Source organism: Psittacula echo, assembly GCF_963264785.1.
Source record: "Psittacula echo genome assembly, chromosome: 4".
Classification (NCBI taxonomy): domain Eukaryota; kingdom Metazoa; phylum Chordata; class Aves; order Psittaciformes; family Psittacidae; genus Psittacula; species Psittacula echo.
In genome coordinates, this window is record NC_137738.1 from 113,417,248 (window position 1) to 113,445,130 (window position 27,883).

Below are 27,883 nucleotides of genomic sequence, written 5' to 3' on the forward strand. Positions count from 1 at the left end.
TGTTTCCAAAAGGCATGAAGGTTTTATTAGCTAATGCATGAGTTTCTGTCTCTAATAATTTTAGAATCTGTTGGCTGATGTCACGTATACTTGACAGCCAGAGAATTAGAAAGCATACACTGAACCTTTGATTTGCAAACTGCCTAATGGATGATTTGCTTGGTCAGCAACTAATAGCAATCAGATCCTCATGTCAGCATGATTTGCATGAACAAAGGAACAATGTACTCAGACCCTGCAGGTTCTAGAAACAAAACCTGAGCAAGCTGGTAATACAGAAAATCATCACAAAAAAAGGTATGCTTAGGGCAGAATGCACTGCAAAGTGTATAGCCTGGTATTAGACAGGTGCTCTGCCTGATGATGGGACTGGAGCAGCAGCTAGTTGAGAAAGGTCTGGAAAGGAAAATATCAAGTCAGACAGTGAGGAGAAACATTCAGCAGTTGGGATGGTGAAGCACTAATACATAACCAAGGAAGGAGTGGAGTCTCATGTGTGGGAGCACTACTAAATAGGTATCAGTGAGGAATAGCTAGAGAAAAGCTTTTCAAACCCTCTGATCTTCTATCACAGATCTTGCTGGACTTCCTGAGTAAAAGCTGAGGCAGAGTCAAATGCAGAGCAGGAATTTCTGACTGTGGAAAAAGTCCTCCCTGTCTGAGGAATCTTTACAGGTGGCAGAAGTGACAGATGGCAAACTCTGGGCCCAAACCTTATCTGAATGGGTTTAGCTATAAAAGTGATTTGGAGTCTTGTGCATGGGAGAATATTTGGCTCTTGTCAATGCAGCAGCCTCCTTATTGCCTCCCCTATGCCACCATCCTTCTTTCTGTATGGGGAAGAGGGATTGTGAATCTGGTGTATGCCGGCTTTTGGAAAATTATGGTTTTGCCTTATCTTTTACCAAATATAGCCATATGAGCTCTGCAGCAAGTAAAAGATGCTCGTAGAAAGTGACATTCTGTGGTGCTTTGTGGTGTGCTGGTCTAATTCATTTAGCCTACTCGGTAGCTAACCTCTTTGGGAGGCCTCAGCATCAAACTCCAAAACCTGATCAAGTCTGATAAACCCTCTGTATCAGCAGAGGGTGCATAGTCATTAACCAAGCGAGGGCCCTCCAGCTTGCTGCCAGACTCCACATGTTCACCCACCGTGAGTCAGACTTCCAAGGCAGGATGAAATAACAGAACTGGTGAGCTGGAAGCCTGCCTCTGAGACCCTTTTGGCTAGCACCAAGCAGCAGCTCAGCACACCAAGCTGTTTGCTTGCTAGAGTTCATGTATTTGCAGAGTGGGCCTGATTTATTGGGATTGGGCACTAAGATGCTTATTTTATCTCTCAGGACTCTGTCATCAAGGCTGGCTGTATTTGATACAGTTGAGCGTTTTGTCAGGCTGTTGCTTGTTCTGTCAGAGGCGAACTATAAATACACACGTGCTTCTGCGTTTCCCTATCTCTCGCTCTGTAAGAGGAAATGGGCTTGTTTTCATGTGATTAGCAGGCAGAGGAACTTGTGAAAGTGACACAGCTGTACTGTAAAAATGCCAGCCCACAGACTTTGCTGCCAGAAGAACTTCACGGCCAGCGCTGATAGACCAGAGAACGGGATTGCCTGAGACATGGAGCGAGAACCGATGCGTATAAGGGAGGGGTACTTGGTTAAGAAGGTAAGGAGGGCAGCTTTGGACTGAGTAGAGGAGGAAGCTAACTCTGAACAGGCTGGGGAGGTGTAGGAAAACATACTTTGGTTTCAGTTATTAAAAAAGGGATATTTTTTTTCCAAAAAGAAAAGGCAAATGAACAGAATTCCTTCAGCAGTAAACCAATGTGGTGTTAGTGATCATAGAGATACTTGCTAGCAGTTTTATCTTCTCAGAATACTACATAAGGCATTTTGCACATATCTGGGATGTACCTTTGGATCAAAAGATTTGTATTTTTATTAAGTAATCTAATGCCCATAGTGGAAGCCTGGCAAGACAAGCAACAGCTTGAAATGGACATAGGCTACTCAACTGCACTTAATTGCTGAGTTAAACAGTAAGGAAGCATAGTGAGATTAAAGAGGTCAGATCACTTTGGCCTCAAGGCACTGTGTGGGGCCACAGGTCCCTTTGCAGAGAGTGAAGGCCATTTGTCACTGACTTTCTCCTCTTGATATTTACATTAGGGTGGGGAACAGTGCTGTGCTTGAGGGTCAGTGGTTTAGCTTGGACTGTGTGACCTCCAAGAAGCGTAAGTTCACCCCTTAAGGGGTTTTAGGTCAGCTTAAACTTCTGTTTGTATACTTTTGGGGACTTTGTGTCATGTGAGCATAAGAAACAGCTAATTTTCTGATATTGTAGTGCTGCAGATGTTATAAAAAGTTGTTCTACCAAAGGGAAGTTTTGTGTGTTTTTAAAGTAGCTAATGATTTCATAGAGCAATTCAACGAAAACCTGTCTGTGTCTGCAGTCTTTGGAGTAGGTGTGACAGCTTGATCTTTAGTCCAGGAAAAGCTTGCTTATCTTTCATAAGATGTTCTAGATGAGAACAATGTGACCATGTTTGAGTTTGCTGATGATGTGCATCTGAGACTGCCAGTCTTAACACTGCTCTGTAGTGGCTTCCATTGGTAAAGCATGTTGGAGTCTGGGCTTTAGGAAGTGCTGGACTTGTCTGTTTATGAGCAGAAATACTGCTTATGGTAAACCCACAAACAAAAGGAAATTGCAACAGTTCTTGCCTTGGCCCATCGTCTTAATTTATTTCTTAGCAGAAAATTGACCAGTGGGTCAATTTAGACTCTCAAATAATGGTAAATTCTTATTGCTTTTTAAATAAAAATAGAATCAAAAGCAAACGGCAGTCAACCCGTATGCAGATGAGGCCCTTGTTCCCTTTTGGAGGTCATATTGTCCAAGCTAAAGCACTGACCCCTAAGCACAGCACTGTTCCCCACCCTAACGTAAATATCAAGAGGAGAAAGTCAGTGACAAATGGTCTTCACTGTCTGCAAAGGGACCTGTGGCTGCATGATGACTCCTTCAGGAGGTCAAATCCATGTTTTCACTTTGCAGGCATAATGAAGAGGAGGAAAGTACATAATCAGCATTTGTTGAGCACCTTCTGCCCCTAGTGTGGGCTGCGGAGGCTAGAAGCAAGTCTTGCTCTTAATAAGATCTCAGCTGACAGTTTTCCCTCCTTGCTCTGTAATTGAACATAAGGTCTTACTCAGAGTTCAAAGGCCTTTCTTGGAAGGTAGGGAAGCAAAAAGGATGTGACAAATGGTTCATCTGGATAATAATTAAAAACAAAAACAAAACCAAAAGGCTCAGTGTGTTTCTGTCCCATTCACTTCTGCAGAAATACAAAGTGCAAATGTAACCGCATCTGCCCAGCTTTCAGGTTTACCAAATCAAAACAGGCCATTTTCACAGCATAACTGTGGCTGCCTTGCTTCTATCTGCCACTTTAGCACGGCTGAGCCACCATCATCTGAGGTGGGCAGGGATGCAGTGGATGGAGTCGTAGGATGGGGAAGATAAATTTAGGTGTCTCTTTGTAACAGAAAGCAAGGGAAGCTAATGTTTTTGAAGGATGGCCTCTGATTTGGGGCCTACAAATGTTGGTTGTGCCTTGGTAACTCTTCAGAGGAACTGTTGGTATTCAGCATATCTAAATGTTCATTTGGCTGAGTAGTAAATCACTTGGGTACCTGGGATTGTGACCCCAACCAGCTTCAACAAGTGGTGGGACCATAGAGGACACCTAGCTAGAACGCACCAGTCTTAGTAATTTTAGCAGTTAATCATGCTCAACACAGAGAAACAGGTTGTTCCTCTCTGAGACCCTTAGAATTTACTGTGTGTTTCACTACTTGTAGGATCTGGCCCTATCTTTATATCTGTATTTCTTGCATCTGACACCTGTGTTTCAGGAATGGGAAGTAAAAACTTTAAAAGATGAAATGAAGCGCTTCAATTCCTTATCTCAGCAGCTGGAGATCTGCAGCTGCAGGCACTTGTACTGTTCATTACCCTTACAGTTTGTACCTGTATGTCTAGAAATCCTCTGAGATGTGTGCTTTCTTACTAGACAGCCAGGCCTCAACAGCTGACTGTATTGTAGCACCAAGTCCTAAATATCACAAAGTATGCCCAAGTTAATGAGACAGTTCTAATGTGCCAGTTCACATCCAGAAACTTTGAGGATTATTCGTAACATTGCTACTATATCATCTTGAAGACAGTAGTTGGGACTGATACTGAAAAGGAACACCTCCTGGGGCAGGCAGTGTGATTTTTGGACACACTCATGGCTGAGGTGACTACAAGGGTCAAAAAATGGTGGTCAGAAGAATAACAACAGTGCTCTTTAACTGTGTAGTGAGATGGGGAGGATGCTGAGGACGGACTATTCATCAGGGACTGTAGTGAGAGGACAAGGGGTAACGGGTTCAAACTTGAACAGGGGAAGTTTAGATTGGATATAAGGAAGAAATTCTTTACTGAGAGGGTGGTGAGGCACTGGAATGGGTTGCCCAGGGAGGTTGTGAATGCTCCATCCTTGGCGGTGTTCAAGGCCAGGTTGGATGAGGCCTTGGGTGGCATGGTTTAGTGTGAGATGTCCCTGCCCATGGCAGGGGGGTTGGAACTGGATGATCTTAAGGTCCTTTCCAACCCTAACTATTCTATGATTCTATGATTCTATGGGTGCGGTTGTGATATGTTCTCCTTGAGACACTAGCTATAGTTATTTTAGCATGTCACACACTCCCTGGAAGGTCATATCTTCAGGGGGTATCATGTGAAGAGAGTGATTTATTGAACATAATATACACAATGATTTATTGCAGCAGGGAAGCATGTTTAATACCTGGAAGCCGATGTGGGTTGTGCTTTTAGAAGATGGAATTGAATTCTACAAGCGGAAGGGTGACAACAGCCCCAAAGGGATGGTCCCACTAAAGGGAAGCTCTATTAACAGCCCATGCCAAGATTTTGGCAAAAGAATGGTAAGTACTTTTTCAATAACAATGAAAAAAATCGTGATACAGAAAAGAGATAAATGCTGTGACCCAAATGCCTAAGTAAAGCTGTATTTCCAAACCATTTTATTACCATTTGGTGACCCCACACATTTCACATCAATGAAATCTGTATTAATCACCACGGCATTGTTACTGCTAGGGCTTTTGCAAGTGACTGAGTCACATCTACACTCAGGGAGTAAAACCCAAAACTGACCTTGAGAGAGTAGTCCAAATGTTGCCTACATAATTGGGATCTCTTAAAGTCAAAGGTAGCAAGTGCACACACAGGTCCCGCTCCCCAGTAAAACACAGAGATGACTATATTTGCAAATTCAGAGTCTTATGTGACTGAAAAAAGATAGAGGAAGATAAATGTACAAACACACATATTTTGTTATAGGGTTCATGCAAAACAGTTGTTGGTAAAACAGGATTTCCAATATGGGCAAAGAATCCTATCTATGGTCAGTCGTTTGTTATTTCGGCAACTTGGTTTCATCAAATAGGCATCATACCCTCAGGAATTCCTTTGACAAAGGGGTTCCCCAGAATCTGGAAGATTGTATAATTACAGTTTAAAGAAGTTTACCACGAGGATACCTGACTGAAGATAGAAGTCTGAGAGCATTAGAAAAAATAGAAAGAAAGTGTGAGAGTGCATGAGAGAGAAAGCTGCATTTTCTCATATGAGTGGAGAGAATTATACCTGTCCTTAGGTTTTGTGGTAAGTGGAGTCAGGGTCCCTGGTGTCAGGTTTGGACCTGCTGGATTTCCTTTTTCTTTCTTTCCTTCTTTTTTCTTCTTTCTTTTATTTTTCCTTCTTTGTGCAGTCCCCATATTTATATATTAAAAGAAATTGATTCTTATGAAGTCTTTTTAAACTTATATTCTTTAAGAAAAAGGATCTCCTACTTCTTTGAGGCAGTACAATAAAAGGATGGGGCAGAGAATAAAGGTTGCTGTTAATTCTGTGCTGAGTCAAAGAAGTTGTAGATGGCTGCTTCTCCTGGGAACAAAAGGTTTTAGAGAGCTGTTACCTTGGTAATCCCATCCAAAGCAGGATCATCAAGAGCCACCTGCTTTTCCTAGCTATCCATAGGTGCTGGGAGTTGTCCACAGAAGGAGACTGTATTGTCATGCCTGGAAGAGAATTGTGCAATCATATATTCCCACCCCAGGCTTTTTGATCCCTGAGCTGGCAAGGGAGATTATTCAACTGATTCAGAAGGGTTTGAGATTGACTGCTACTGGAGCCCATTTACTCTTCCTTATTGCTAACAGCTCCTGTCTGAGCCACCCTTGGGCATGGTCAACCAATAAGGTTGACCCCTACAGCTTCAGGCCTAAACTTCTGCTTCAGCCAGTGTGGCTGCATGTCAGTGCATTGCCTGAGCACTGCTGAGAGCCCTCAGTTACAGCACTTGGCTTTACATCTTTTGTAAACCATGGATAATAAAGGTAAAGCAGAATTACATCGAGGGACTAGAGTGCAGGGCAGGAACATGAAATTACCAAATAAAGGAACAGAAACTAAGTATATCTGAGTGTATCACACACTTGGTTCTGATTCTGCTGTTTTGAAACCATGTTCCTACATTATCTAATTAACAAGCCTCATCACAGCACTCTACTTATGTGGTATAATGCATGAGGAGAAGGGTACTGTATCCAAGAGTATCATGGGTCCTACATTATAATGGTGGAAGTTAAGTTTTTCTCACAAAGCATTCTTTTCCAAACAGTTTTGTGGGAGTGTTTTTGTTGTTTGTGTTTTTTGGGTGGTTTTTTTTTTCCTGATTGGTTGGTTGGGTTGGGTTGTTTTTTAACTCATACTGAGGCACTGACATCACTATTGTCTATAAGAGTGATGTATAATACAAAACGTCATTAACAGTAACACATTTAACAATAATGAAAAGATAATTGACCAGCATAGGTACATTCTACAAGTTAGGCAGAGAGGTCTGAAGTGTCTGTTGTCTGCTGAGGGCAGAGTGAGAGACATCCTCGCCTGCCCAAAGGGTTGCTTAAAGGTGTAGCAGTTAGCAGAAGATACATTGCATCTGTATCAAAGGGTGATGAAGTCTTTGAGGAGCCTTCCTTTGACTGCAGTGGACATGATGCTTCATTTTACATTATGAGTTTAAATATTGAGATTTACTTTAGGCTTCACTTTAGTTGCTGGGGCTTTTTCTGAGGAAGAATAGAGAAAAAAGGAAGGATCTCAGACCTGGGGGTTGAGGCACCCAAACCACCTTCTCGTAAGTGAGATCTGATGCAGAGTTTGCTGGTCAGTGGAAGCAATCCAAACAACTTCAGCGGGTGTTGGATCCTCCTTACTGAGTTGGTGAGATAATTCATAGACTAATAGCCTTGGAAACATATTGAATTACAATTTGCACTGTTCAAACAGTCAAAACTTCAACATGCTTATTTGTATGAATGACACTGTCACTGGGATTGTATACAAGCAATGCCTCTGTATTCCATCCTGCCTTCTCACTGCTTGCATGCCAAAACATATAGTTCTTCCTCTTACGGGAATTATTCTGATTCTTAGTGGTTTGTATACATTTGTTTCATGTGGCTAGAAATTAATGTATGTTTTTAGGACAGGAGTTCTGAAGGTGAAAAGTGGGATAATTCTTATTAGCCAGTCTCACTCACTTGGACCCAGTTTGGGACAGGGACTGTTGAGCCATAAGCAGACTTTTATATTCATTTGGTTAGACTTAAGCTTTTTGAATCAGCTTGTGTATCTGTATTGGGGCCTAGCTTGAAAACTCGGGAGGCATCACCAACACACTTTTACTAAATCAGTTGCCAAAAGCAGGTGCTGTGGGGAAAGGAAGCAATCTTGGCTTTGTTAAACAGAAATAAATATAACCTGTTCAGAAGAGACTGCAACTGTATATTTTGAGATTCTGTTTCAAAATGCATTCACCACCATTCTTGACCTGAAGTTTGATCACTGCTTAATGCGATATTAATTCTGCTATGCTTGAGCTTTCTCTGTTTTCCCCATGGCTTTCCTGTGGGTAGCATTATCATGTATAGTTGCTTAGAGTCAGATACATTTGTCCTAATTTAAACCAAAATGTTAGTATTTAGTACAGTCTAATTGTCTAATTTTCACTAAAGCACAAACAGAAGCACATCATCAGAGGGAGACTTGGTCACTTCTAAGATTGGAAACTCAACCTTTTCACTGATTTCAGAGGGAGCCTGGATGTCTAAATTAGTGGCCTAGCTTTCTAAGAGCTGAAGTTAAGAGAAAGAGCTTTCCCAACCTCCTCTGTGTACTGGGAATAAACTCTTCTTTGGCATTTCACTGTACATTCCTTCTGAGCTCTTTGACTTTGAGATTGCTGATTTTCCCTTTAGTAAAAGCTTGTATTAATGATCTGGTATTTCATTCTGTTAACCTGGTGTGTAAGCATGATTCTTGGATATTGGGATTTCATAGAATCATAGAATAGTTAGGGTTGGAAAGGGCCTTAAGATCATCTAGTTCCAACCCTCCTGCCATGGGCAGGGACACCTCGCACTAACCTGTTTGCTTTTCACAAATGTACCATACATTGATTTTCAGGATATAGCTCTTTACTGCATAATAGAAAAGGTAGGTGTTGCTGGAAAGATGAATGGTGTCTCATCAGAAATGGTTACTTTTCTGTCTGAAATGGATTTTTCAGGACCCACTGTTTGTAACTTTGATATCTGTCTTCCATGAAACTCAGTGGGACTTCCACACAATGTCAGGGTGTCAGAATTTTTCACATTGACAACAATCTGGAAGATGCATACTGGGGATGTTCAGAAATGTGCCTTTTACAAACGTGGGCTTCAGCAGACTCAGTGCTTTCAGTTCACTGCTGTAGACTCACCACTCTCTGCTCTTTGATGATGACAGCCTCTGCTTTACTTGCCCTCATAAAGCCATGCTGTTGGCTTGCTGATTCGCCTGTCACTTTTAGATGCCTGCTGAGACAGAACCTCTTGTACTTACTCTAATACAACTATGGAAAAAATTACAATTCTGCTTATGGAGAACTGTATTTTAGAGGAAGTGGAAACCCTCTTGCCTGAGTAATTAGATTCTGATTTTCCATTGAAAAGATCACTGGCTGAATATGAGATCAAACAGTGTGAACTTTGGGTTTGGGTTTTCTTGGTTATTGGGTTGGATTTTATTTTTCCTTATTTCTTTCCCCCACTTCTCCCTCCTCCCCCAGGTTGATGTTCTTCTTTTCTGCTCAGAATTACCTTTAAAAGATCTTTTCTCATTTTGGGAAATAGTTTTTCCATTGTTGCTAGTGTGCTTAGATAGGTAGCGATCATAAGATGTAGCCATAGGTGGGATGTACCATCTCCCTACCAAGCCCTTAAAGGCTTGCTCAGCTGCAGATGTGTTCAGCTGCTCTCCAGTGTGACTGTGACCTTTTCTCGCCTTGTGAATCAGTAGCTGAGCTACATGAAGTGGGTATTTTTCCCTCCTTCAGACTGACCACATCTTTATAAACAGTAACAGAAATTTACACCCAGTGTAAGCCTGCAGGGCTGGGCACTTTGAGCCTCTCAGTTGAACTTCCCAGCACAAGCTAAAATAGGCCACTACATTGGTGCCACTCACCTTGGCTATAATGACAATGTCAGGGTCACCCAGCAGGAAATAACAAGAGTCAGTTTCCTGCACTGCCTGTTCATGCTTTTCTTCAGAGGTTTTTAAATGGAACTGTGGCTGTAAGGCACTTTCAGTAGTCCCTCAGGCACAGGTCGGCTGCATGTTGTGGTGGTACTGGGTTAACTGTGCCCAGCTGGCTACACTAAAGTGACTTCTAAAAGAAACATCATTTATCATTCCAGTTTGTCTTCAAGCTCACTGCAGCCAAGCAGCAGGACCACTTTTTTCAAGCTGCCTACCTGGAGGAGAGAGATGCCTGGGTACGAGATATCAAGAGAGCGATTCATTGCATAGATGGAGGCCAGCGGTTTGCCAGAAAATCCACAAGAAGATCTATCAGACTGCCTGAAACAATCAACTTGAGGTTTGTTCTCACAGCTCTGCTCCCCCTTTTACTTCCATCTGCAGGCAGTGTGCCAGATACATAACCTTCTTCTGGACAAGCTATGAGCGTGTCTGTCCATGCTCCCTCTGGTTTCTTTCAGTCCTTTCCACATCACTAACAGTTATAGAGCTCAGAACGTGGCAGAAATGAGCTAGCAATCAGAACTGGGAAAATAATTTTCAATGCATCGTCTTTTACCAAAACATGCTTATTTATCAAAGGATTTTGCTGATAAGGAGATTTCTGAGCACACTGCAGTGGAAGAGGAGACCCCAGCCAAGTGTGATTCTGCCAGGAGAGGCATTTTTATACAATATATAATCTATTGTAAAAATATTTTAAAGCTTTTGTTTGCTTTCCAGAGGAACGCTGATGTTAGCCTAGGTTTTGGATGCTGAGGGTAGAGTGGTGCTTGCCAGAGAACTTGGAACTGGCAAATGGAGAAGAAGAGATAAAGGTCACACGCAGGAAGCCATCTGTTTGTCAGTACTTTAAAAAGCTAAGGACAACTTCTTGCCTCTGAGCAGTAAATACCAAGATACAAATGAACCTGCAGTGTTCCTTATCAGACAGTAAAACTGCACAGGGCAAGATCCAGCTAAATTTCACTTCTCTGCTTCAGCAGAGGATCACCCTGACTGACAGGCCAAAGGACATTTAATATTCATCTTTCTTGTCATTCCAGAGCTCCAAGAGTTCTGAGCAAGTGAAAAGCGGATGTGAGGAAGGAAGTCATGCCCGGGCTCACTGAGGTTACTTGGTGCCTCTGAGAGCATGTGGTCTTTGGAGATGTCACAGTGTCAGGTTTTCTGCTCAGTCAAGGACCTTTGGGGGAACATAGTGCAGAGCAGTGAGCTCCTTATTGGCACCAAGGCTGTGGGGCCCTGTGGAGATGCCTCAGGAGTGGGTATTCACTGCGTTCACACTACATAATTTGTTCCATTCTGAAATCATGGGGGTGTGGTGAACCGCTTGAGCACTTGCCCCTCTGCTCCTCTAGCTGTGACAGAGGCCTCCAGGCTTTGCAACATGGATTTTTCAGGAGATTAAACTAAGCCGTGCTGTAACCCTGCAGAGAGTGATATGCCAGCAAAACATGAAGATCCTGTGAATGACAATGATACTATTGCGCAAACTGGCTAAAGCTTTTTATTTGCTAAGTTTCTGTGGTTCTTTTTATGTGCAGTGCTTTGTACCTCTCAATGAAAGATCCTGAAAAGGGAATAAAGGAGTTGAAGCTGGAAAAAGACAAAAAAGTGTACAATCACTGTTTTACTGGTAAGGAGCTCTTGTCCTGCTTTTTCGTATAGCAAAGGGAGCACAGGCTGAGAGGCTATATATAGATGAAACAGCTGTAAGCTCTGTAGAGCACAGAGAAGTTTAAGAAGAAAGCCTGGCAGATGTTTTTCTGACCAACACTGGTTGACCAACTTGGTTTCTGACCAACAACTTAGAGCACCTAAGGATGAAGCTTGAAAAAGTGTTTGGTTGTGTGAGCAAGAGAAGAGAAAGAAATTTAACCAGTGCCATAAAGATTGATAAAGATCTTTGTAGAAAGTTGCGTGAAACACTTAACTCCAGAAGAATTATTCCTTTCTGAATTATTCATCAACAAGCAGTGTCACACGGTAATTTCTGTCTTGCTTTCCATCAAATGGTTTGTGGCTGATATTGTTTGTTCCTTTGTAACCAGGCACTACTGTGATTGACTGGCTGGTGTCTAGTAACTCCATCCGAAATCGCAAAGAAGGTCTCATGCTTGCTTCTTCCCTCTTGAGTGAAGGCTACCTACAGCCTGCAGAGGATACATCCAAGGCTGCTGCTGAGGGACTGTCAGACACCCCCTTCTTAGATCTCAGCGATGCCTACTATTACTTCGTGAGTGTTGCATTAGTTTTTTTAATTGTCTCAGAATTACTAATGCTCTGCTTTTCTCAGGCTTCTTGATGGGTTTCTTAAGTCCTAGAGGAAAGATTGGACAGAAGCAAAGAGATCTATGTTAATTGTCTTTCTCTACGTGACAGTCAGAATGAACAGGCTCACTTTAATATTTGTAAGCAGGACATTTTTTTCTCGTACCCTTCTAAGTGTGAACTGAGTGCTGAGTTTAAGCTGGGTTCTTTATAACTTAGGCTTTGTTCCTGGTAATTTCACCAGTGACCAGAATTTAACCATCAGTTCCTCTGATGATTCAGCAGGAGGCAAGCAAATAATTCATTATCATGGGGCTTCTTGGAATGACACAAGCCACAAATCCTTTTTTTCCTTTTGTGCAGAGCCATCAAATCTGAGTCAGTGCATGTCATACACGCATACACAGCTTGCCTCTGAGCAAAGAAGATTTTAATATCCCCCAATAACACCTGTCCTGGGTAGTTTACCCAGCCTTTTTGATTTATTGCTTCGAGTTCTGTGGATTGATTTGAAGAACCCGCAATATCACAGTCAAATACTGTTTTAAAGATGTTTGGCTTATAAACTTACACTAACAAAAAGTATGCCTTCTGTCACATGAAAATGCTTGAATATGACAATTTTCTTTACATTTACCACATAGAATCACTTGACTTCAGAAAATGACTCTTCCATTACTTAATTTGTCTTCCTAGAATGTGTCTGTGGCAGGGACACTTCACCTGTGCAGCAATGGAAGCAGAGACACAGCTGATGAAAGCAGCCTTGTGGCCATCACAGTTCCTGGCTACCTGGGGCACTCCTAGCAGCCCATGTGTGCTCTGCTTACTTTCAGCTTGTTTCTAGTTTGATTCAATACCAATATGGTGTGAGGAGACCACAGCAGGTCAATGTCTGACTTGTTATCATACCAGTTGACAGCACAGATGTTTACTCTAAGCCATATGAATGGTTACCTACATTTACATCATTACCATCCTACATTAAGGAGGAGGGAAGCCAAAGAGAAGCCATATTTGTACATGTACATAGACATGCGGCAGCTGTGTAACTTCTGAATTTTCTCTTGTGGTCATGCAGCCAGACAGCGGGTTTTTCTGTGATGGAAATTCTAGTGATGATGATGTGGTCCTGAAAGAAGAATTCAGAGGCATAGTGGTCAAACAAGGATGTTTGCTGAAACAGGTCAGTATTGCGTGTGTTCCATTTTGTCACTGGGATGATGTTCATTGGAAACAGGATGACACTGTTACAACAAAAAGCTTTAGAGAAGGGAGAAACTAGCCTATGGCATCTCTGCACTTGATAGGTTTCATCTCTGCCCCTCTTGCCTTAGCACAAAGAATGCTTGCTGTAGCATGGCAGCAGGCCTTCTGCCCAACTTTGCAAGGTTTATTGCTCTTACTACAAAATAAAGCAGGTTATAGCTTTGATTAGTAAAGGGTGCTAAAGCAGGAGATGTGACAAGTCATTGGTGAATTGGGTAAAAAGGCTGCCAGTCCAGTGTCCTCTGGATACACAACTGGATTCAGTTGCCAGTTTTCACGGGCTTTTTTAGTGTACCTGAGCAAAAGAGTCCTCTCAGTTACTAGTGTTTAATTCTGTCCCATCTGTAAGGTGACAGGTAACTGTATACCTTTCCTTTCCAGCAAAACTTTAAGCAATATGGTGACTGTGATGATAAGATGCTTACTTTCTGGGGCCATTGCAAGCAGATATTAGTGAATGGAAGGCAAGACCAGGATTCTTAAATGAAGAGAATAGTTCAGTTGAAAGGGACCTACAATAATCATCTAGCCCAACTGGCTGACCACCTCAGGGTTGACCATAGGTTAAAGCATGTTATTAAGAGCATTGCCCAAATGCCTCTTAAACACTGACAGGCTTGGGGCATTGACAACCTCTTTAGGAAACCTGTACCAGTGTTTGACAATATTTTCTGTAAATAAATGTTTCCTAGTATCAAGTCTGAACCTTCACTGTTAAAATATTCTTTGGAAGCCTAAGAACTTTTTGGTGGTCCTCATTTGTATTTCTATTGCTCAATCAGATTGCTCGAAAGAAATAGAAGCAGTTAGATACACATCTTTCTGCTTTTACCCTGTCACATTCACAACTGCCTAGTTAGTAAGAACTTCCATGCAGCATAGCTGGTTGAGAAACACATTTTGAAATGCTGAGAGGAAGTGATTCGTGACAGTCTTCCACTAGTGTTGGTCTGGAATTGGTCACCCTCAGTGACCTGTGGATCATTGCTCAGAAGCATTAGTGCTTCTGCTGAGAATGCTTTCAGCAGATCTAGATTTGCCCAACCCATCATTTCAGTCTTGAAAACAGCAGTGAGGCATCTACACCCATATTGGAAGGTGGTGTTATTTCTGCTTGAGCTTCTCAGCCAGGAATCCTCCCCAGGGTTCTTAAGCCAGATAAGCCTTTTTTGTTGTTGATCAGTTTTGTCTTGCAGGAAAGAAAGACCTTCAGCTCATCCTTGCCAATAGCTCACAGTACCTTCCTGCAAGACATTTTGCAGCCATGTTTTCTGGCAAGCATTTAAACTCAGTTTTCAGACACCTCATGTGAATGTCGTGACTACCAGGTTATGAAATGTGTTTAGGGGCATCTCCTGTGTTGAAGCTGTTCTGCTTCATATGACACATAAAAAGAGAAACTGGTGTGAAAGGCCAGTTGTGCGAAAAAGTGGGATGCAGTGAATACTTCCTGTCCAAAATATTCATCTTTTTTCCTTTCGTATTTGGCTGTTCTCTCATGTATGGGTAAGCTGACTGTAAGTGCCTGCAGGTAAAGCAGTTCATGATGTTCCTGGTTTTGAATTTTCCTAGGGACATCGGAGGAAGAACTGGAAAGTGAGAAAGTTTGTTTTAAGAGAGGACCCTGCATATCTTCACTACTATGACCCAGCTGGAGTAAGAGACATTTGGTTTATTTCCTTGTTTGTTTTAAAGCCAATGCCTTATAGAAGTATCTGAATGGAGTATTTGCATGGGAATGCGTGGTAGGAAAGACCAAGCAGTACAGTGGAGCTGTTTGTGCTCACACGGCCTAGCCATCCTCTGGAAAAGCAGGGTGGAGGATAGTTTCTGGGGCTGCCAAGTCAGGGAGGCAAGTGTCACCCAGACCTGGGAACAGGTAACACTGAACTGTGCTCTCACCTCTTCTCTGGGATTAATTAGAATTAATGTGTGCTCTCATTTGATTAAAATGAACTAGGTCTTTTTCTATTCACTGTGACATTGAAAAAGGAATTATAGTTGGCACAAGGCTCATATTCTTCTCATATGTTTGTTCAGGACATGCTAAATACCCTGCAGATCCTGAATTCCAAATCCCTGAAGAGATTTCCTATTTTCCTCTACTATACCCCCCATGCTCCATGTCATGCATCGACTGAGGATCCCCTGGTTTCTCACGTGACATATCATGTCACCAGATGTTTTTGTTTCCATTCTGGTGTTGTAGCCACATATTAACATATGAACAGTCTCAGAAGTGTTGAATTTCATTTTGATTTCATGTCCTCACCAGGGAGAAGAACCACTGGGAGCCATTCACTTGAGAGGCTGTGTGGTGACAGCAGTGGAAGATATGCCTGACTGTAAGGAACCATATTGAATTAGCTGTATAATACATTTTTGGCACATTCTTTCAATCTGCCTGAAATCACAAGTGGTTTTTACTCAAAACCAATCTGTGTGCAATGGTCCAGTAATTCTTCTAGTGACTAGTCTCTCTATTGCTGTTGTAATTACTGGAGAGTGATATTATGGTAAAGGTTGCAAGAGGGAATCTTGTGTTTTATAAGTTGTTCAGAGAAGACCTGTCAAAAGGATAACACCACCCCTACGTTGGGATAACTGGCCTTAGACAAAGTAAGCTGAGTTTGCTTTTTTTAGCTGATGAGTTTGGGATGGAACATTCAAGTTAGAAATGGTTATGCCACAAATTGTTACTGTTCGCATTCTGTTCCCTCCCAAAACTAGAAGCTGTGGGAACAGCAATGGCTAAGCATTGCTGCAAGGAGCAAGAAACACTCATTCCATGCATTCTGCTCCCCATGGGAGTGGCAAACTCATACCCAGCAAGGAAGTCTGTTGGCATCTCAGCACCCATGTAGCCTGTGGTGGCAGATATGAAAAGAACCAGAGATTCTGGATGTGACAAGAACTTGAATGTCTTGATTTGTAGCTGGCAGGGCATGGAAGGGTTTCATCAACCATAGAATGGTTAGAGTTGGAAGGGACCTTAAAGAACAGGGGGAATATGGGGAAAATTGGGAATATGACCTGTCTGCAGGATTGCAGACCTTTCCATGGTTGGAGATCAATTAACCAAAGACTCTTGAAGGTGAAATGTGTGGAATTCATGGGTTATTTTCCAAGAGAGACCTATCTCATGGACCCGATCTTGCAATCAGTTTGTGAAGGCCTTATCAGTCTCCTTAGAAAGGAAGGAAATCCCCTTACGGTGTGTAAAGGAAGAAACTTTGTAAACACAAGGTACTGTTTCATATCTTCTGACTTCCCTGTTTCTCTTCCCCGTAGCCAAGAAGCATGATGTTGAGAACATCCTCTTTGAAATTATCACAGCAAATGATATCCACTATTACTTGCAAGCAGCCTCATCCACAGAGCGTACAGAGTGGATCAAAGCAATTCAGGCAGTTTCTAGGACTGGAAAATGAAGATGAGCTGCCAAGAAGACAGACAACTGAAATGAATAACTTAGAACAGAAATTTCACTGAAAGAAAGCAGTATCATCCAAAAAAGGCATCCTAAGGCTTGTGGGCAGGGGTGAGGGTGGGCAGTAGGTTTCAATGCTATAGTGGGCACTAACAAAGTATCATTTTTCCACTTGTGTTATGGTAATATTTTACTGAATTTTAGCATAGAACATGCCATAGTAGTGTGTGCCACTTGGAGTAATCAGTCCACCTTGGGAAGGTAGTACTTTATACCTTTTTGTGCTGCCACAGCTGGCAGTGAGGATTTCACCATTAACAGGGAACAGAGTCACGTCACTGTGAGAAGCTGAACTAGTCACCATCCAGCCTTTGCTGCATTTCAGTATCTTGAGATATTTCAGAGTCTTCCCAAGACAAACTTTACGCTTCCTTCTTTGCTAGATCTTTTTACTGCTTGTTCACCTATGCAAATGATGCCATAGATTTAGGGAAAGAAATCAACTTGCTTGGAAACCTGATCCACTCCTTTATAATCCATCAGTTTTAAGGAAGGGAAGAATGAAGACAATTATAGAAACACCTTGTAGAAAGCAAGTACAACTTGATGTGATGACAGTTGTATGAGGAAAAGTTTCTTTCCACAGTATTTCAAATATGAAGCAATCTCAGTTCAAGCTCTTTATCTGACCTGATTTTGACTTTTGCTAAATTTCTCCACAAGAATCTGCTCTAGGACCATTGTTTCCCTTCATTTAGATCCCCAAAGCAGTTAGTAGGATGTCAGGTACTGCTGATTTGACCTGTATTTGAATTAAATAGAAAGGAGAAAGGAAAGGATCCATGGGTTACCTACTTGAACTACTGATTGAAGTTGGTTTGTTCAGGTTTTTCTTTTTTAACCTCCAGCAACATACTCAGTCCTTGGTTCTGTGCCTTAGTGGTATAAGAGAAACCTTAGCTTGCTGTAACTAAAATAAACGTTATTTGACAAGATCAGTTTACCTGATCAATCCTCACATTGTTTTCTGGCTGTATAAAGCTTCTAAGTCTAATTTTATGCAGAAGTTGAAATTAAAGTTAATGTCATATTCTGCATGTGGGCTGTTCCTGATGCAGACTGATGTTTCTGAGTGCAAGGAAACTTCAAAAGTTTTAAAACTCTGCTCCTGGATCTAATAAGGTACCTTATCCTTAACAATTCTTATTCAGATCTCTTTAGTCTTAAAAATAAATCTGGATCTAAAGCTTCTCTTCAATTCTGCTTAATTATACTTGTATCTGAGCTAATGAGCATGAAGGCTTTTGACTTAGTACTGCTTGTCACAAAGGAAACACAGCCTTTGAGGGGCAGCAGGCTGGCAAGGCCACCACATCATCATGTCTATTTAAGACATCCAGGGGAAATCAGCTTCTGGCAGGCACTTCCTTTATCCCACACAAGCTGACAGGGCTACTGAAGCCTGGTTTGTCATTCTGAGGAAGGAAAAAAACTACACTGTTTGCTCAGCCTGCTTCCTTGATAATTGCTTTGTGGTTGCTGCTTATTTTTGCTTTCTGAGCTCACTAACCCCAAAATACTCTTATGGCACAGGAAAATGGATGAAACGTCACACAACCAAATAACGGAAACTTCCCCAGCTTAGCAAAGAAGGGATGGAACTCCTAATTTTTAATAAAACTAAAAAGTTTTACCAGTCTCTGACCGTGTCATTTTTCCCTGTGCCCAGTCAAGGGTCCATCTGCCCATGTATGAACTGTATTTTCTCTGGTAGATGACGGTAGTCAGTGTCTTTGTGGAAGAGCTCTGATGTGTGTACCAGACTATAGCAATAGCGTCTCTAACCTGATAGGTAGTTCTTTTGAAGATAGATCACACACAACGGTTTGTGGGAGTCCCTGCTTCTTGGTGGAAACAGAAGAATTGGAAGTGTATGTCCGATGCCACTCTACCTATATTTCCTGCTATAAATGCTTTCATTTGCCTGAAACTCATACTGGGAGTGACTTCAAACTGTTTTTCCTTTTAGCCAGGTTCTTATGCATTTCTTGACATCAAGAATTAGCTCTGTATTCTAGGGAGAATGTGCCCTAGTCCATTTTCAGACAGGGCCTGACAAGAAAATCAATACATTTCACAGACCTTTTCTCTCTGATAAGCCCTGCACAAGGGATGAATCATGGGACAGAGTTATTATGGGGCTAGTTTTCAAAGAGATTTGGTTTCCTAACTCATGGCAGTGCTTTTAGAAAGCAAAGTAGGTACCTGAATACCACCAGCAGTCTGACCTTAGGAGTTCTAAGTGAGATGATGACAGTTGTCACAATTCTTGAACTGAGTCAAGAAAGTTGCTAAGGAGAGAGCTACTGGAGCTAAGGTGGTGATTGAATATTGTAATACATGTCTGTATATGAAAAGAAAAAGGGTACATCACTACAATTTCTAGAGATACTAAATAGATGCTGTACAATTCAGTATTTAAAAGCAGCTACATGTCTAGCATAGATTGTGAGGCCAACCTAGTTACTCAGAAGGCATGGAAGTGAAGAGACATCTATCCTGAGTACTAGCACAAGAGAAGAGGGAGCAGGCCTACCACAAGGCATTACTAATTGAAAGAGAAAAAACAGAAGAGCAGACCTTCATGTTCATGCTTCCTCCATCTGTTTTCACCTTCTAACTATTTAAATCACACTTCCGTGCGCTCAGCAATTGATACATCAACATCAGGTCCTTTTTCACTCATAACATGGATTAGTTCTTTTTTGTAGACTAAAGGGCAAGAAAATAAACCATTGTGGATAAGGACTGTATTTAAAATCTTCAGTTACTGGAAGACTTGTATGATATAATCTTCTATAAAGGTCCTCTTGGGTTTGTGTTTGCCTTGCTGCATCTCACACTGAGCAGTTTTCCCTCTACTGGAACTCTGACTGTGTACTTACTACAGTCAGGTTTTTAGGAATGTATATTAACCACTGCACCCATAAAACCACTCCTGTAGACACATAGCTCCTTCTTCCATGGTTTAAAAGAAAACATGGACAAAACCAAGGAAAAAGCAAACTCCATACACTGAAAAAAATAACACCCATGAGGACTACAACCACCCAACAAGCTTTCAGCCACAGGTGTCACTTCTTATAATTAAATAAACTGCATATGGAAGTAGTTCTGTCTTAATGCATCTTTAGCAGTGGTTTCCAGGAGTTGCTTACTTTCCCTACTTTCTTCTGAAAGGTAATGTTAGTATTATTTTGTTGCTAAATGTAATTATCTTGGTGCTGTTCTTTGTAATGTGCTGCTTTTGCTTTTAATTTGGGAGTAGTTAACAGAAAGTGTTAAAGATTTACTGAAAATGTGGTTTTAGTAATAGAGCAGTTTATTGAGGAATCTTTAATCAAAGTGTTCATAAAGGGGAGAAAAACTATTAAGGCCTCTGAGGTATGATCTAGTGTGTACTGTCAAGTCTCTTTTAGATGAAGTTTTCAATTGTATTTGTTCTTGTAGTATTGCAGATCATTCTTCAGTGCAGTAATACTGCTTCTGGCTTTGAGTTCACCTTACTACAAATGTTAAACACCAATAATTTCCTTGTTTGTGTGTTTGCTTCTAATTTGTTCTCAAATACTTCAGAAGTTATTTCAAGTTTAAACAACTTGCTCCACAGGGCTCTGGTTAAATGCTTTTTATTGTTTGTAAAGTGCTTCCTTTTGTTCAGGCTTGGATAACACCAAGAAGCCTGAAAGCTTCCCTTAAATAACCTTTCTGGTGAGACACAGAAACGTTTTAGTAGATTGGGGGTGAGCTGTTGGTTTTTTTGTTCTGTTTTTCAGTTCGTACCTTTTAAAACTGTAGGCGAGGATAGGAGGAACTTTAAAAAGCAAAATGAGTAGTTCACAGTTCTCTGCCATTTGCTGGCAGTCGGTATTTCTGTGGGTGCCTTTAGTCTGTGATTTGAAAGTGCTCGTATATTTGCCTGTGAACTGTGGTTTTCTCCTTGATGTATGGAGACCTTACCATGCTCAGTGTGAACTTCTGTGTACGGTAGAAGGCAGGCTTCAAATTTCTGTCTCCTCTTTTGAGTTTTCTGCCAGCTAACAGGGGAATGTGTGTTCTAGACTCTTCATCTCTTTTATTCTCACCAGTCACCTTCCTTGGAGGAGTTTTGGGGTTTGATAGCTTTGGCAGCCTGAGAAAACTGCATGTGCTATGCAATAAATAGTGCCAAGTTCCTTAGCCTACCTACTTGAATAGTTTTTCAGTAATGTTAAGTTTGTCCTAAAATAAATAAAGTGGAAAATAGGTGTTAATGATGCACCGCGATATGCCAGAGGTTCTTTTCAAAAGCTAGGATAAAATAAAATGCAAGCCTGTATGCACAGCCTCTGGTTTGAATGATTGTTTTCAGATTATACAATTAAGTAATTGCATAGCTAGATTATTTAGCCTGTAAAATGAGCAGTTTTCAGTGTATAAAGTGTCAGATGTTTGCCCTTTAACATCAGAACACAGGATGGATATCTCGGTACTGCTTCTTGTGACCAAGCTTGACCGCAAGGGGTCTTTCTACTGCTTTCTAACCCTTTCTCTGCTGCCCAGGAGCAGGGCTCCTGAATATCTTGTATCTTTCTGTGTTACTTGTGCAGCACTAAGGAACTCAGAGATGACTTAAAAAGCAAATGGTTGAGGCTGGGTCAGTGTTCTGACTGGCGAAGCGATGGTGCCTTTCAAGATGACTTTGCCTGCCTACCACACATGGCTCAGCTGCCCGAGGGAGCCTTTTTGCAATATAGAGCCTTTGTAATGCTCCCACCAGGCTCCTACAGTGCTAGGTTGTAGCCTGAAAGAGGAGAGTGAAAGCAGCGTCAGTAAGAATGAGGCTTAGTCCAGGCCCATCTGAAAGATGAATGTGGCAGGTGGCTGCCATGTGTGCTATGAGTTGTTTTTATTGTGGGATGATGATGTAATTGAAGTCTGAATCTGATGCATGAAGAATAATTTGAATGTGGTTATTTCATCACTTTCTGAAGGTATTTTAGGAACTGCTTTTCCTCTTGAGATGGTGGGGTGGAGATCTACAAGCCAAGCAAGCAAAAAACACCCTTCAAAAATCTCCCACTGAAAACAAAGTTTTTCTTTTGTTGTTGCTCATGAGATTTCTTGAAACAGAGTTTCTCATTTGGCCTCAAAATAAGCTTTTCCCCCCTCCCTGGATTAGCAGAAAGAACTCCCTGCTTTACATTTAAACCAAAACTGTGGCTTTCCACGCTTCATTTCTGGTTCCTGTAGATTGCTTAATTTCCCCCCCCCCCTTCAGTTTGGTTGAAGGGAGAGTAAAACTGTGTGTGAAAGCTGAGGAAAATGCTGCTTTTCATACTTCATTGGACTTCCACTGTAAGTGTATTGGGGTGTAGTAAAACATTTCATCTTCCCTGCATAGGCTGCTAATTATTGTTTTTAAGATAGCAACACATTTTCCTCTCTTTTTCCATCCCTGAGAAAGGCCTGAGAAGGAGGGAGGAAAGGTACTAAAGGCAAATGCTCATGAAACTGATGGATTTCTGTTGCATGCGGTTGAAAGGGAGGGGAAAAGATGTTGTAAAATTGAAAATTTGCCTTCAGTATGTCTTTCACCAACATGTCGAATATTAATAAACCAGAGTGATCGAGGGAGAGGAGGAGGGAGTGGGGGTTGACTAGTTTAATGAAAAAAACCAAACCTAAATTAAGAAATCTAAAACTAGATACCCCAATTTTCCCACATCCTCAAACCCAGAGATTAAAAGGACATTGAGAACTTTCTTAATGTATTGCCATTGACCCCTTTCTCCTTTTCAAATATACTAGAACCTATCGCAGTCTGATAAGAGCATCAGTTATAAAAATCAGTGTATAATCGGTCTCTTCATCTACCTGCTTCCACATCATAAGGAAAAGATTGAGAATCCTTTCTTGAAGTATATAAATATTTATATACTGAAGTATATAAAAAGAACACCAAGAAACTTTCCTTTTTGTCCTTCATTGCTTCTGCTATGTGTGTATGCAAGTGTCCTGCTTTTGAAGGCTTAAATAGCTGTGTCTCCCTCGTACGTGATGGTGAAAGTACAGTAACAAAGTCGATATGCATGCATGCAATATTTTTTAATAGTAGGAAGGTTTGTTTGGATCAGATTTTTAACCCTCCTATGAAGTTTTCTGATTAATAAAAGGAACTATTTCATCATTCTAGTACAGAAGTGGTAAAATAAGGTTGGTTTCTTTTGTGGTTTGTTTTTTCTTTTGTTTTTTTTTTTCCTTTTTCAACTTAATATTTTTACTTGAATGCTTCCCCGCCCTCCCCCCCCATGTTACATCTTCCCTCCACAACACCTCCTTTTTCTTAAAGCTGTTTTAACCTAAGCTTTCTAACATAAAAAGCAAACATGTAGCTCTGCTTCTTAGGCATCATAGAGTGGAACTCAGATACATAAACGCCTAGTGGCACTTTAGATGTGCTACAGCATACCAAGTGGTCTCTGGTCACCCCTTGAGAACAGCAAAAACTTCCTCTCATCTCCTCATACCTACGTGCTTTGTATAGATGTTTGGTTACATTATGGATATTAAGTGCTGTTATAGTCTCCTTATTTAAGTATTTGAGGAGCCCCCAGCATTATTGTCTCTAAGTATGTGTGTTGATAAAAGCTGCATGTTAGAATGGCTTTAAAGAGCAGTATAAGTAAGACAAAATTGTCTAAAGACTAGTTCAAAAATAAAGGTGTCATTAGAAAAGCTGATTAGTTTGGTCAGCCACATGTGATGAAGCTTGAGGCAAGCTTCTGCTATTGGCTGTACTGTCAAATGGCTGTATATACTGTATCTTGTGAAACCTAGGTGTTGGGAACTCCGAGCTAAATTTGTACAGCGCTCTTGTTCTTTAGCATTGTGACAGAAAAATAGCTATTGAAAATAGTCTCTCAGCTGAACAGATGAATAAAGTTCTCGCAGCGTCCTGTCATATTTCATTTATTAGCTGTAAGATACTGCTGATGCAGAAGAATATTTTGCTTTCTCAACATATTTTTTTCCTCTGTTAGGATTGAAGACCTGAGGTGGCTGATTTGTTTGTTTGAAGTTTTCCTCCTGTTCCCAGCTTGCTCAATCTATACCTGCAATTCAGCCTTCAAGTTGAATCCTCCAATAGGTAGCTGGTAGCATAGATTCATAGAATAGTTAGGGTTGCAAAGGACGCATCTTGTGGTGTTTTCTGTTTGGTGTTCTGAGATCACTCAGGCATATAAATGCAGTATTTAGTGCTATGGCTAATACTTCATCTGATGGCTGATGGTGTCCTGTGGCATCTGGAGAAGTCTTTGTGTAGAGCTTCAAGTGTCTGGCATCTCGGCCACAAAGCAACCTATGCAGTCGATGTTTCCACATCTGAAAGCAGTAGCTCCTTTGCCTGTTAAGATTTTTAAGGGCCATGCATTAAAACCATCATGTGCCATTCTAACAATATATTTACATGTGGAACAAGAAAAGCTCATGTTGTACCTAATTTGCATGCTTTAGTAGGCTCGTTTTTATTCCAACCCCCCCCAGCTTTGTAGATCCAGGGTTGCCGGACACGGGTGGCAGTGTTGCCCAGGACAATGCTGAGGGGCTGCAGGTAACTGCTGCTACATGGAATTGTCCTCTAGGGTTTTATCTTGGTAGGTCTCCCAGGACCTCCGAGTTTGCGGTCCATCACCTCTTTCCTTCTCCCCCTTCTAGCCACAGTTGTAGCTCAGGTTTTTTTGGTTTACCAGAATAGCTGAAATGGGTCTAGCCCTTAGCAGAGGCTTGAGAAAAAAGAAACCCAAACCAAAACACCACTAACCCCCAGTTTTTAGCATTGCTGTGCTGATCAGAAGCAGCTGCTGACGTGGTGTTAAATGCAGTAGGTGATTCCTTCCAGGGCTTTAGGGACAGGCTTTTCCAAACAAGCAATATGCTGAAAAACAAGCATGAAGTTGCTTCAGCAACTCCTGCGAATCTGATAGGCCTCTACCTAAGTTCATTTGGAGAGAAAATAGTAACACCACGACTACCAAAATCCTCCTGTCTGTATGCTTTTATGACCCTTCTGTCAGCACTGATGGGCTGAAGGAGCCAGTCCGAGTCCTGAGCCCAACTATTCTGTCTTCAGTTGGGATAACTCTGCCACTTGGTACGTTCTAGAGATGACAAGGATAAAGACCAGACATTAGTGCCAGCCTATCAGCAGAAACGCTTCTTTTGACAAGATTAGCTTTGAGATTTGAGTGGTCTAATGAAGAAAAGCCTGTGGTGATTAAACATCTCGTGCTTTCTTTTTCGTTTAGTGTGACTGTTAATGGCAGTGGCCCAAAGCCACATCCTGCACCATGGTGCAATAAAGCCACACTGTCAGCTCCTCCCTTCAGAAATGGAGCACTGCAAAACCGAGTAGTCGCAAGGAAGGTTCTAACACCACATGCGGGTTTGGAAATACAGAAACAACACACTCGGGTTGAGCATTTTGATGTCCAGCTGTGTGCAGCAGCTTGGGACATTTTATACAGCAAGGGAGCTTTTTTGTCATACTGGAGGCCTGGCTGTTTTAAGCTCATGTTTAAGCCATGTGGGGTGTGTGAGTGGAGGACGTCCTAATTGCTCTGCACCACACAAGCTTCACGTGCTCTCTCAGAATGCCCCTCTGTCTTTGGAAAGCTGGGTGGCAGAAGGGGAACGGCAGGAAGGCCGTGTGGCTAACAGGATGCCTGGGTGATGGATGCCTTGGGCACCTTTCTGCAGCTGACACCTTCTGAGTAGGAGGGTAGAAGTGGTGTGTGAGTGCAGTGGGAAGGTCAGTGGGGTTTGCTAAAGTAGAACTTGCCACTTCCTCAAAAACTTGTGGGTAAGAGAGCTGGGCATTGAAGCACAAAAAGGTTTCACCAGCCACCTAGGTGTGAGGATAGCCGCTGCATGTCCTGGAGTAGCAGGTGAGCTTTGAGGGTTTGCGTGGCCTTGGCTGCTCTCTGGGGAAGAATACCTATGCATTAGTGCTAATCTAGGACCAATACAATCTTCCTGTTGCTGTAATTTCTGCGGTTTTGATTCAAAGGTAGGAGGGGGAAAAAAATGAACCTAAACTACCTGGTGTAGGAAGTGCTGCTGTTTGGAGTGATGGATGCTGTTGGGGTGTCTTTAAGGGGAAGAGAGCACATCCAGCTTACAGCAGAGCTGAGAGGCTGAGTAGGTGGTGCAGGGGCAGAGAGGGCTAGAGCAGAAGACCAGAACTGAGGTAATGCAATTTCCAAGGGGAATGAAATCCCTTAAAGGAGGGGCTCAGCATAGGGAGGGGGGAAACAAACTTTGTTTTAATGAGAACTTGTACTTAAATACTTGGGTTCTTTTCTTTCAGTAATAGATTTTTCATGAGAAACTTACACCACTGCTACTCCATGTCTAAAGATCCGGGCCTTGTCTAATTGCACAGCTGAGTGTTTAATTCCTTGTGTGTTTAAAGAGGTACAGCCACCTGATACGGACAGAGGTAGAGGCAGGACAGATACTGGTGATTCCTATGCTCATATGAGAAGGGGAGCTGCAGCAAAGTGCACAGTGAAACAATTCTGTGTTAGGATTTATACCAGAATAATTATTCTATTTAAAAATTGTATCCTGGGACATGATACATGAGAACTGACATATACATGATAATATACTGACATATACATGACAAATACATGAGAACCGACAGCTGAGAGGCAGGAAAGGAGCAGGAAGAGGGGATAAATGTCTGGAAGTGAGAGACAGAAGGTAACAGGAAGCTGGGTGAGAAGGATGAAGAACTAGATCCATGATTGTGCGCTTTTCCTGTAAATAAGAAATTGGGCACTCCTGAGGTGATGAGGATGCACTGCTTCCATTATTTTCTTCTTTATTAATTTATATGCACTGTTTTTTTCACTTCTATCTCTCTTAAAGTCAGGGTAAAAAGATACTGTAAGCAGGTGGTAAGGCAGCACCTTCGGTGGAAAAACTGTTGTGCTTAGGTGTGGTGTGTGTGTTGGGTTTTTTATTTGAGCTAACTAGATATAATCTCAGAGCAGAATTACTAATAATAAAGGAAGCAGTGTTTGCAATTCATTGAGAGTTGTGCTGCATCCGCTATATTTGGCAATGTTCTTTATTCTGTGTTACACTTCAGCCATGTTTGGCAGCAGGGTGATTATCAGAAGCTTCAGTGAATTTTGGATGTTGCATCCATTTTGGCTAATGTAGTAGTCATCCCCCAAGAATAGCGTCAACTCTTTTGGCAGTAAAGGGAGATACCGTGCATCTTTATACAACCTAATGCAATGAGGTCCTGATACTGGGACTAACACCTATAACGAATGAATTGCAGAAGATGTGTAAGGAACATTATGCCGTCATTGCATCATGTCACATAATATTGTGGCTGAGAAAGCTCTCTTAATTAGATATGTTACTCATGATTTAGAAAAGGTACTGGTGCTTATGAACTGAAAGTTTGTTCTAATGGGGAAAATGTAGGAGGCTAAGAGAAGTGGATCAGTTTTGATGAAATCTGTTGAATGTTACAAACTAGTAAAGGGAACACAGATAACGTACTGTTCTTGGAAGCATTTTAGAGCTACCAGTTTCACCTGGCTGTTCTGTTTCTTCTTGGCCTGTAGAGATGGGTGACTGAGCCCACACACTTGCAATAAAGGGGAGTAAAAAATACTAGATATTTTCACCAGATATTCTGCAACAGTTAAATAATGGTGAGCAAATAAAAATGGGTAAGTTGTCCACAGGTTTAAACTAATGGTTTTGTTTAATCACCAGCATCATCGAACAAAAAGCCCCAATATTGGACAGTAGCCCAGACAACCATGGTCTGTATTTTCAGAGCAGAACTGCTCTACTGCTCCATCTAGGGTTATCTGGCCCTGTTAAAAGTCAGGGCTGAACCTAATTTAAATAAACTCAGTATCTAACAGGGGCCTGATCTACTGCCATTGAATTTCATGCTCATGACGTTTCTGTCCTTATACGTTGCCAGACGGTCCTCTGCCAAAGTCCACAGTAGTTGATTTGAAATCACTTCACATTAACTAAGTTTCATAAGCATGGTAGAAATCTTCCTATAGAGAATTCATCCCAGATTGGTGACTGAATTTTGTAGGAATA

General features: G+C 41.6%; 1 protein-coding gene across 2 annotated transcripts; it reads left to right on the top strand.

Moving 5' to 3' along the window:
• Window positions 1-1,510: 1,510 nt before the first annotated feature.
• Window positions 1,511-18,522, top strand: PLEK (pleckstrin). 2 transcript variants are annotated; one of them, XM_080615256.1, is made up of 9 exons: window positions 1,511-1,668; window positions 4,839-4,997; window positions 9,882-10,063; window positions 11,271-11,362; window positions 11,778-11,962; window positions 13,079-13,183; window positions 14,839-14,922; window positions 15,542-15,611; window positions 16,558-18,522. In XM_080615256.1, exons 1-9 carry the CDS (start codon window positions 1,621-1,623, stop codon window positions 16,695-16,697), a joined length of 1,065 nt encoding a protein of 354 aa, XP_080471382.1. In that variant the 5' UTR covers window positions 1,511-1,620; the 3' UTR covers window positions 16,698-18,522. The 2 variants fall into 2 exon arrangements, with proteins under 2 accessions (XP_080471382.1, XP_080471383.1); XM_080615257.1 differs by having other exon boundaries at window positions 1,533-1,668; window positions 4,842-4,997.
• Window positions 18,523-27,883: the final 9,361 nt, after the last annotated feature.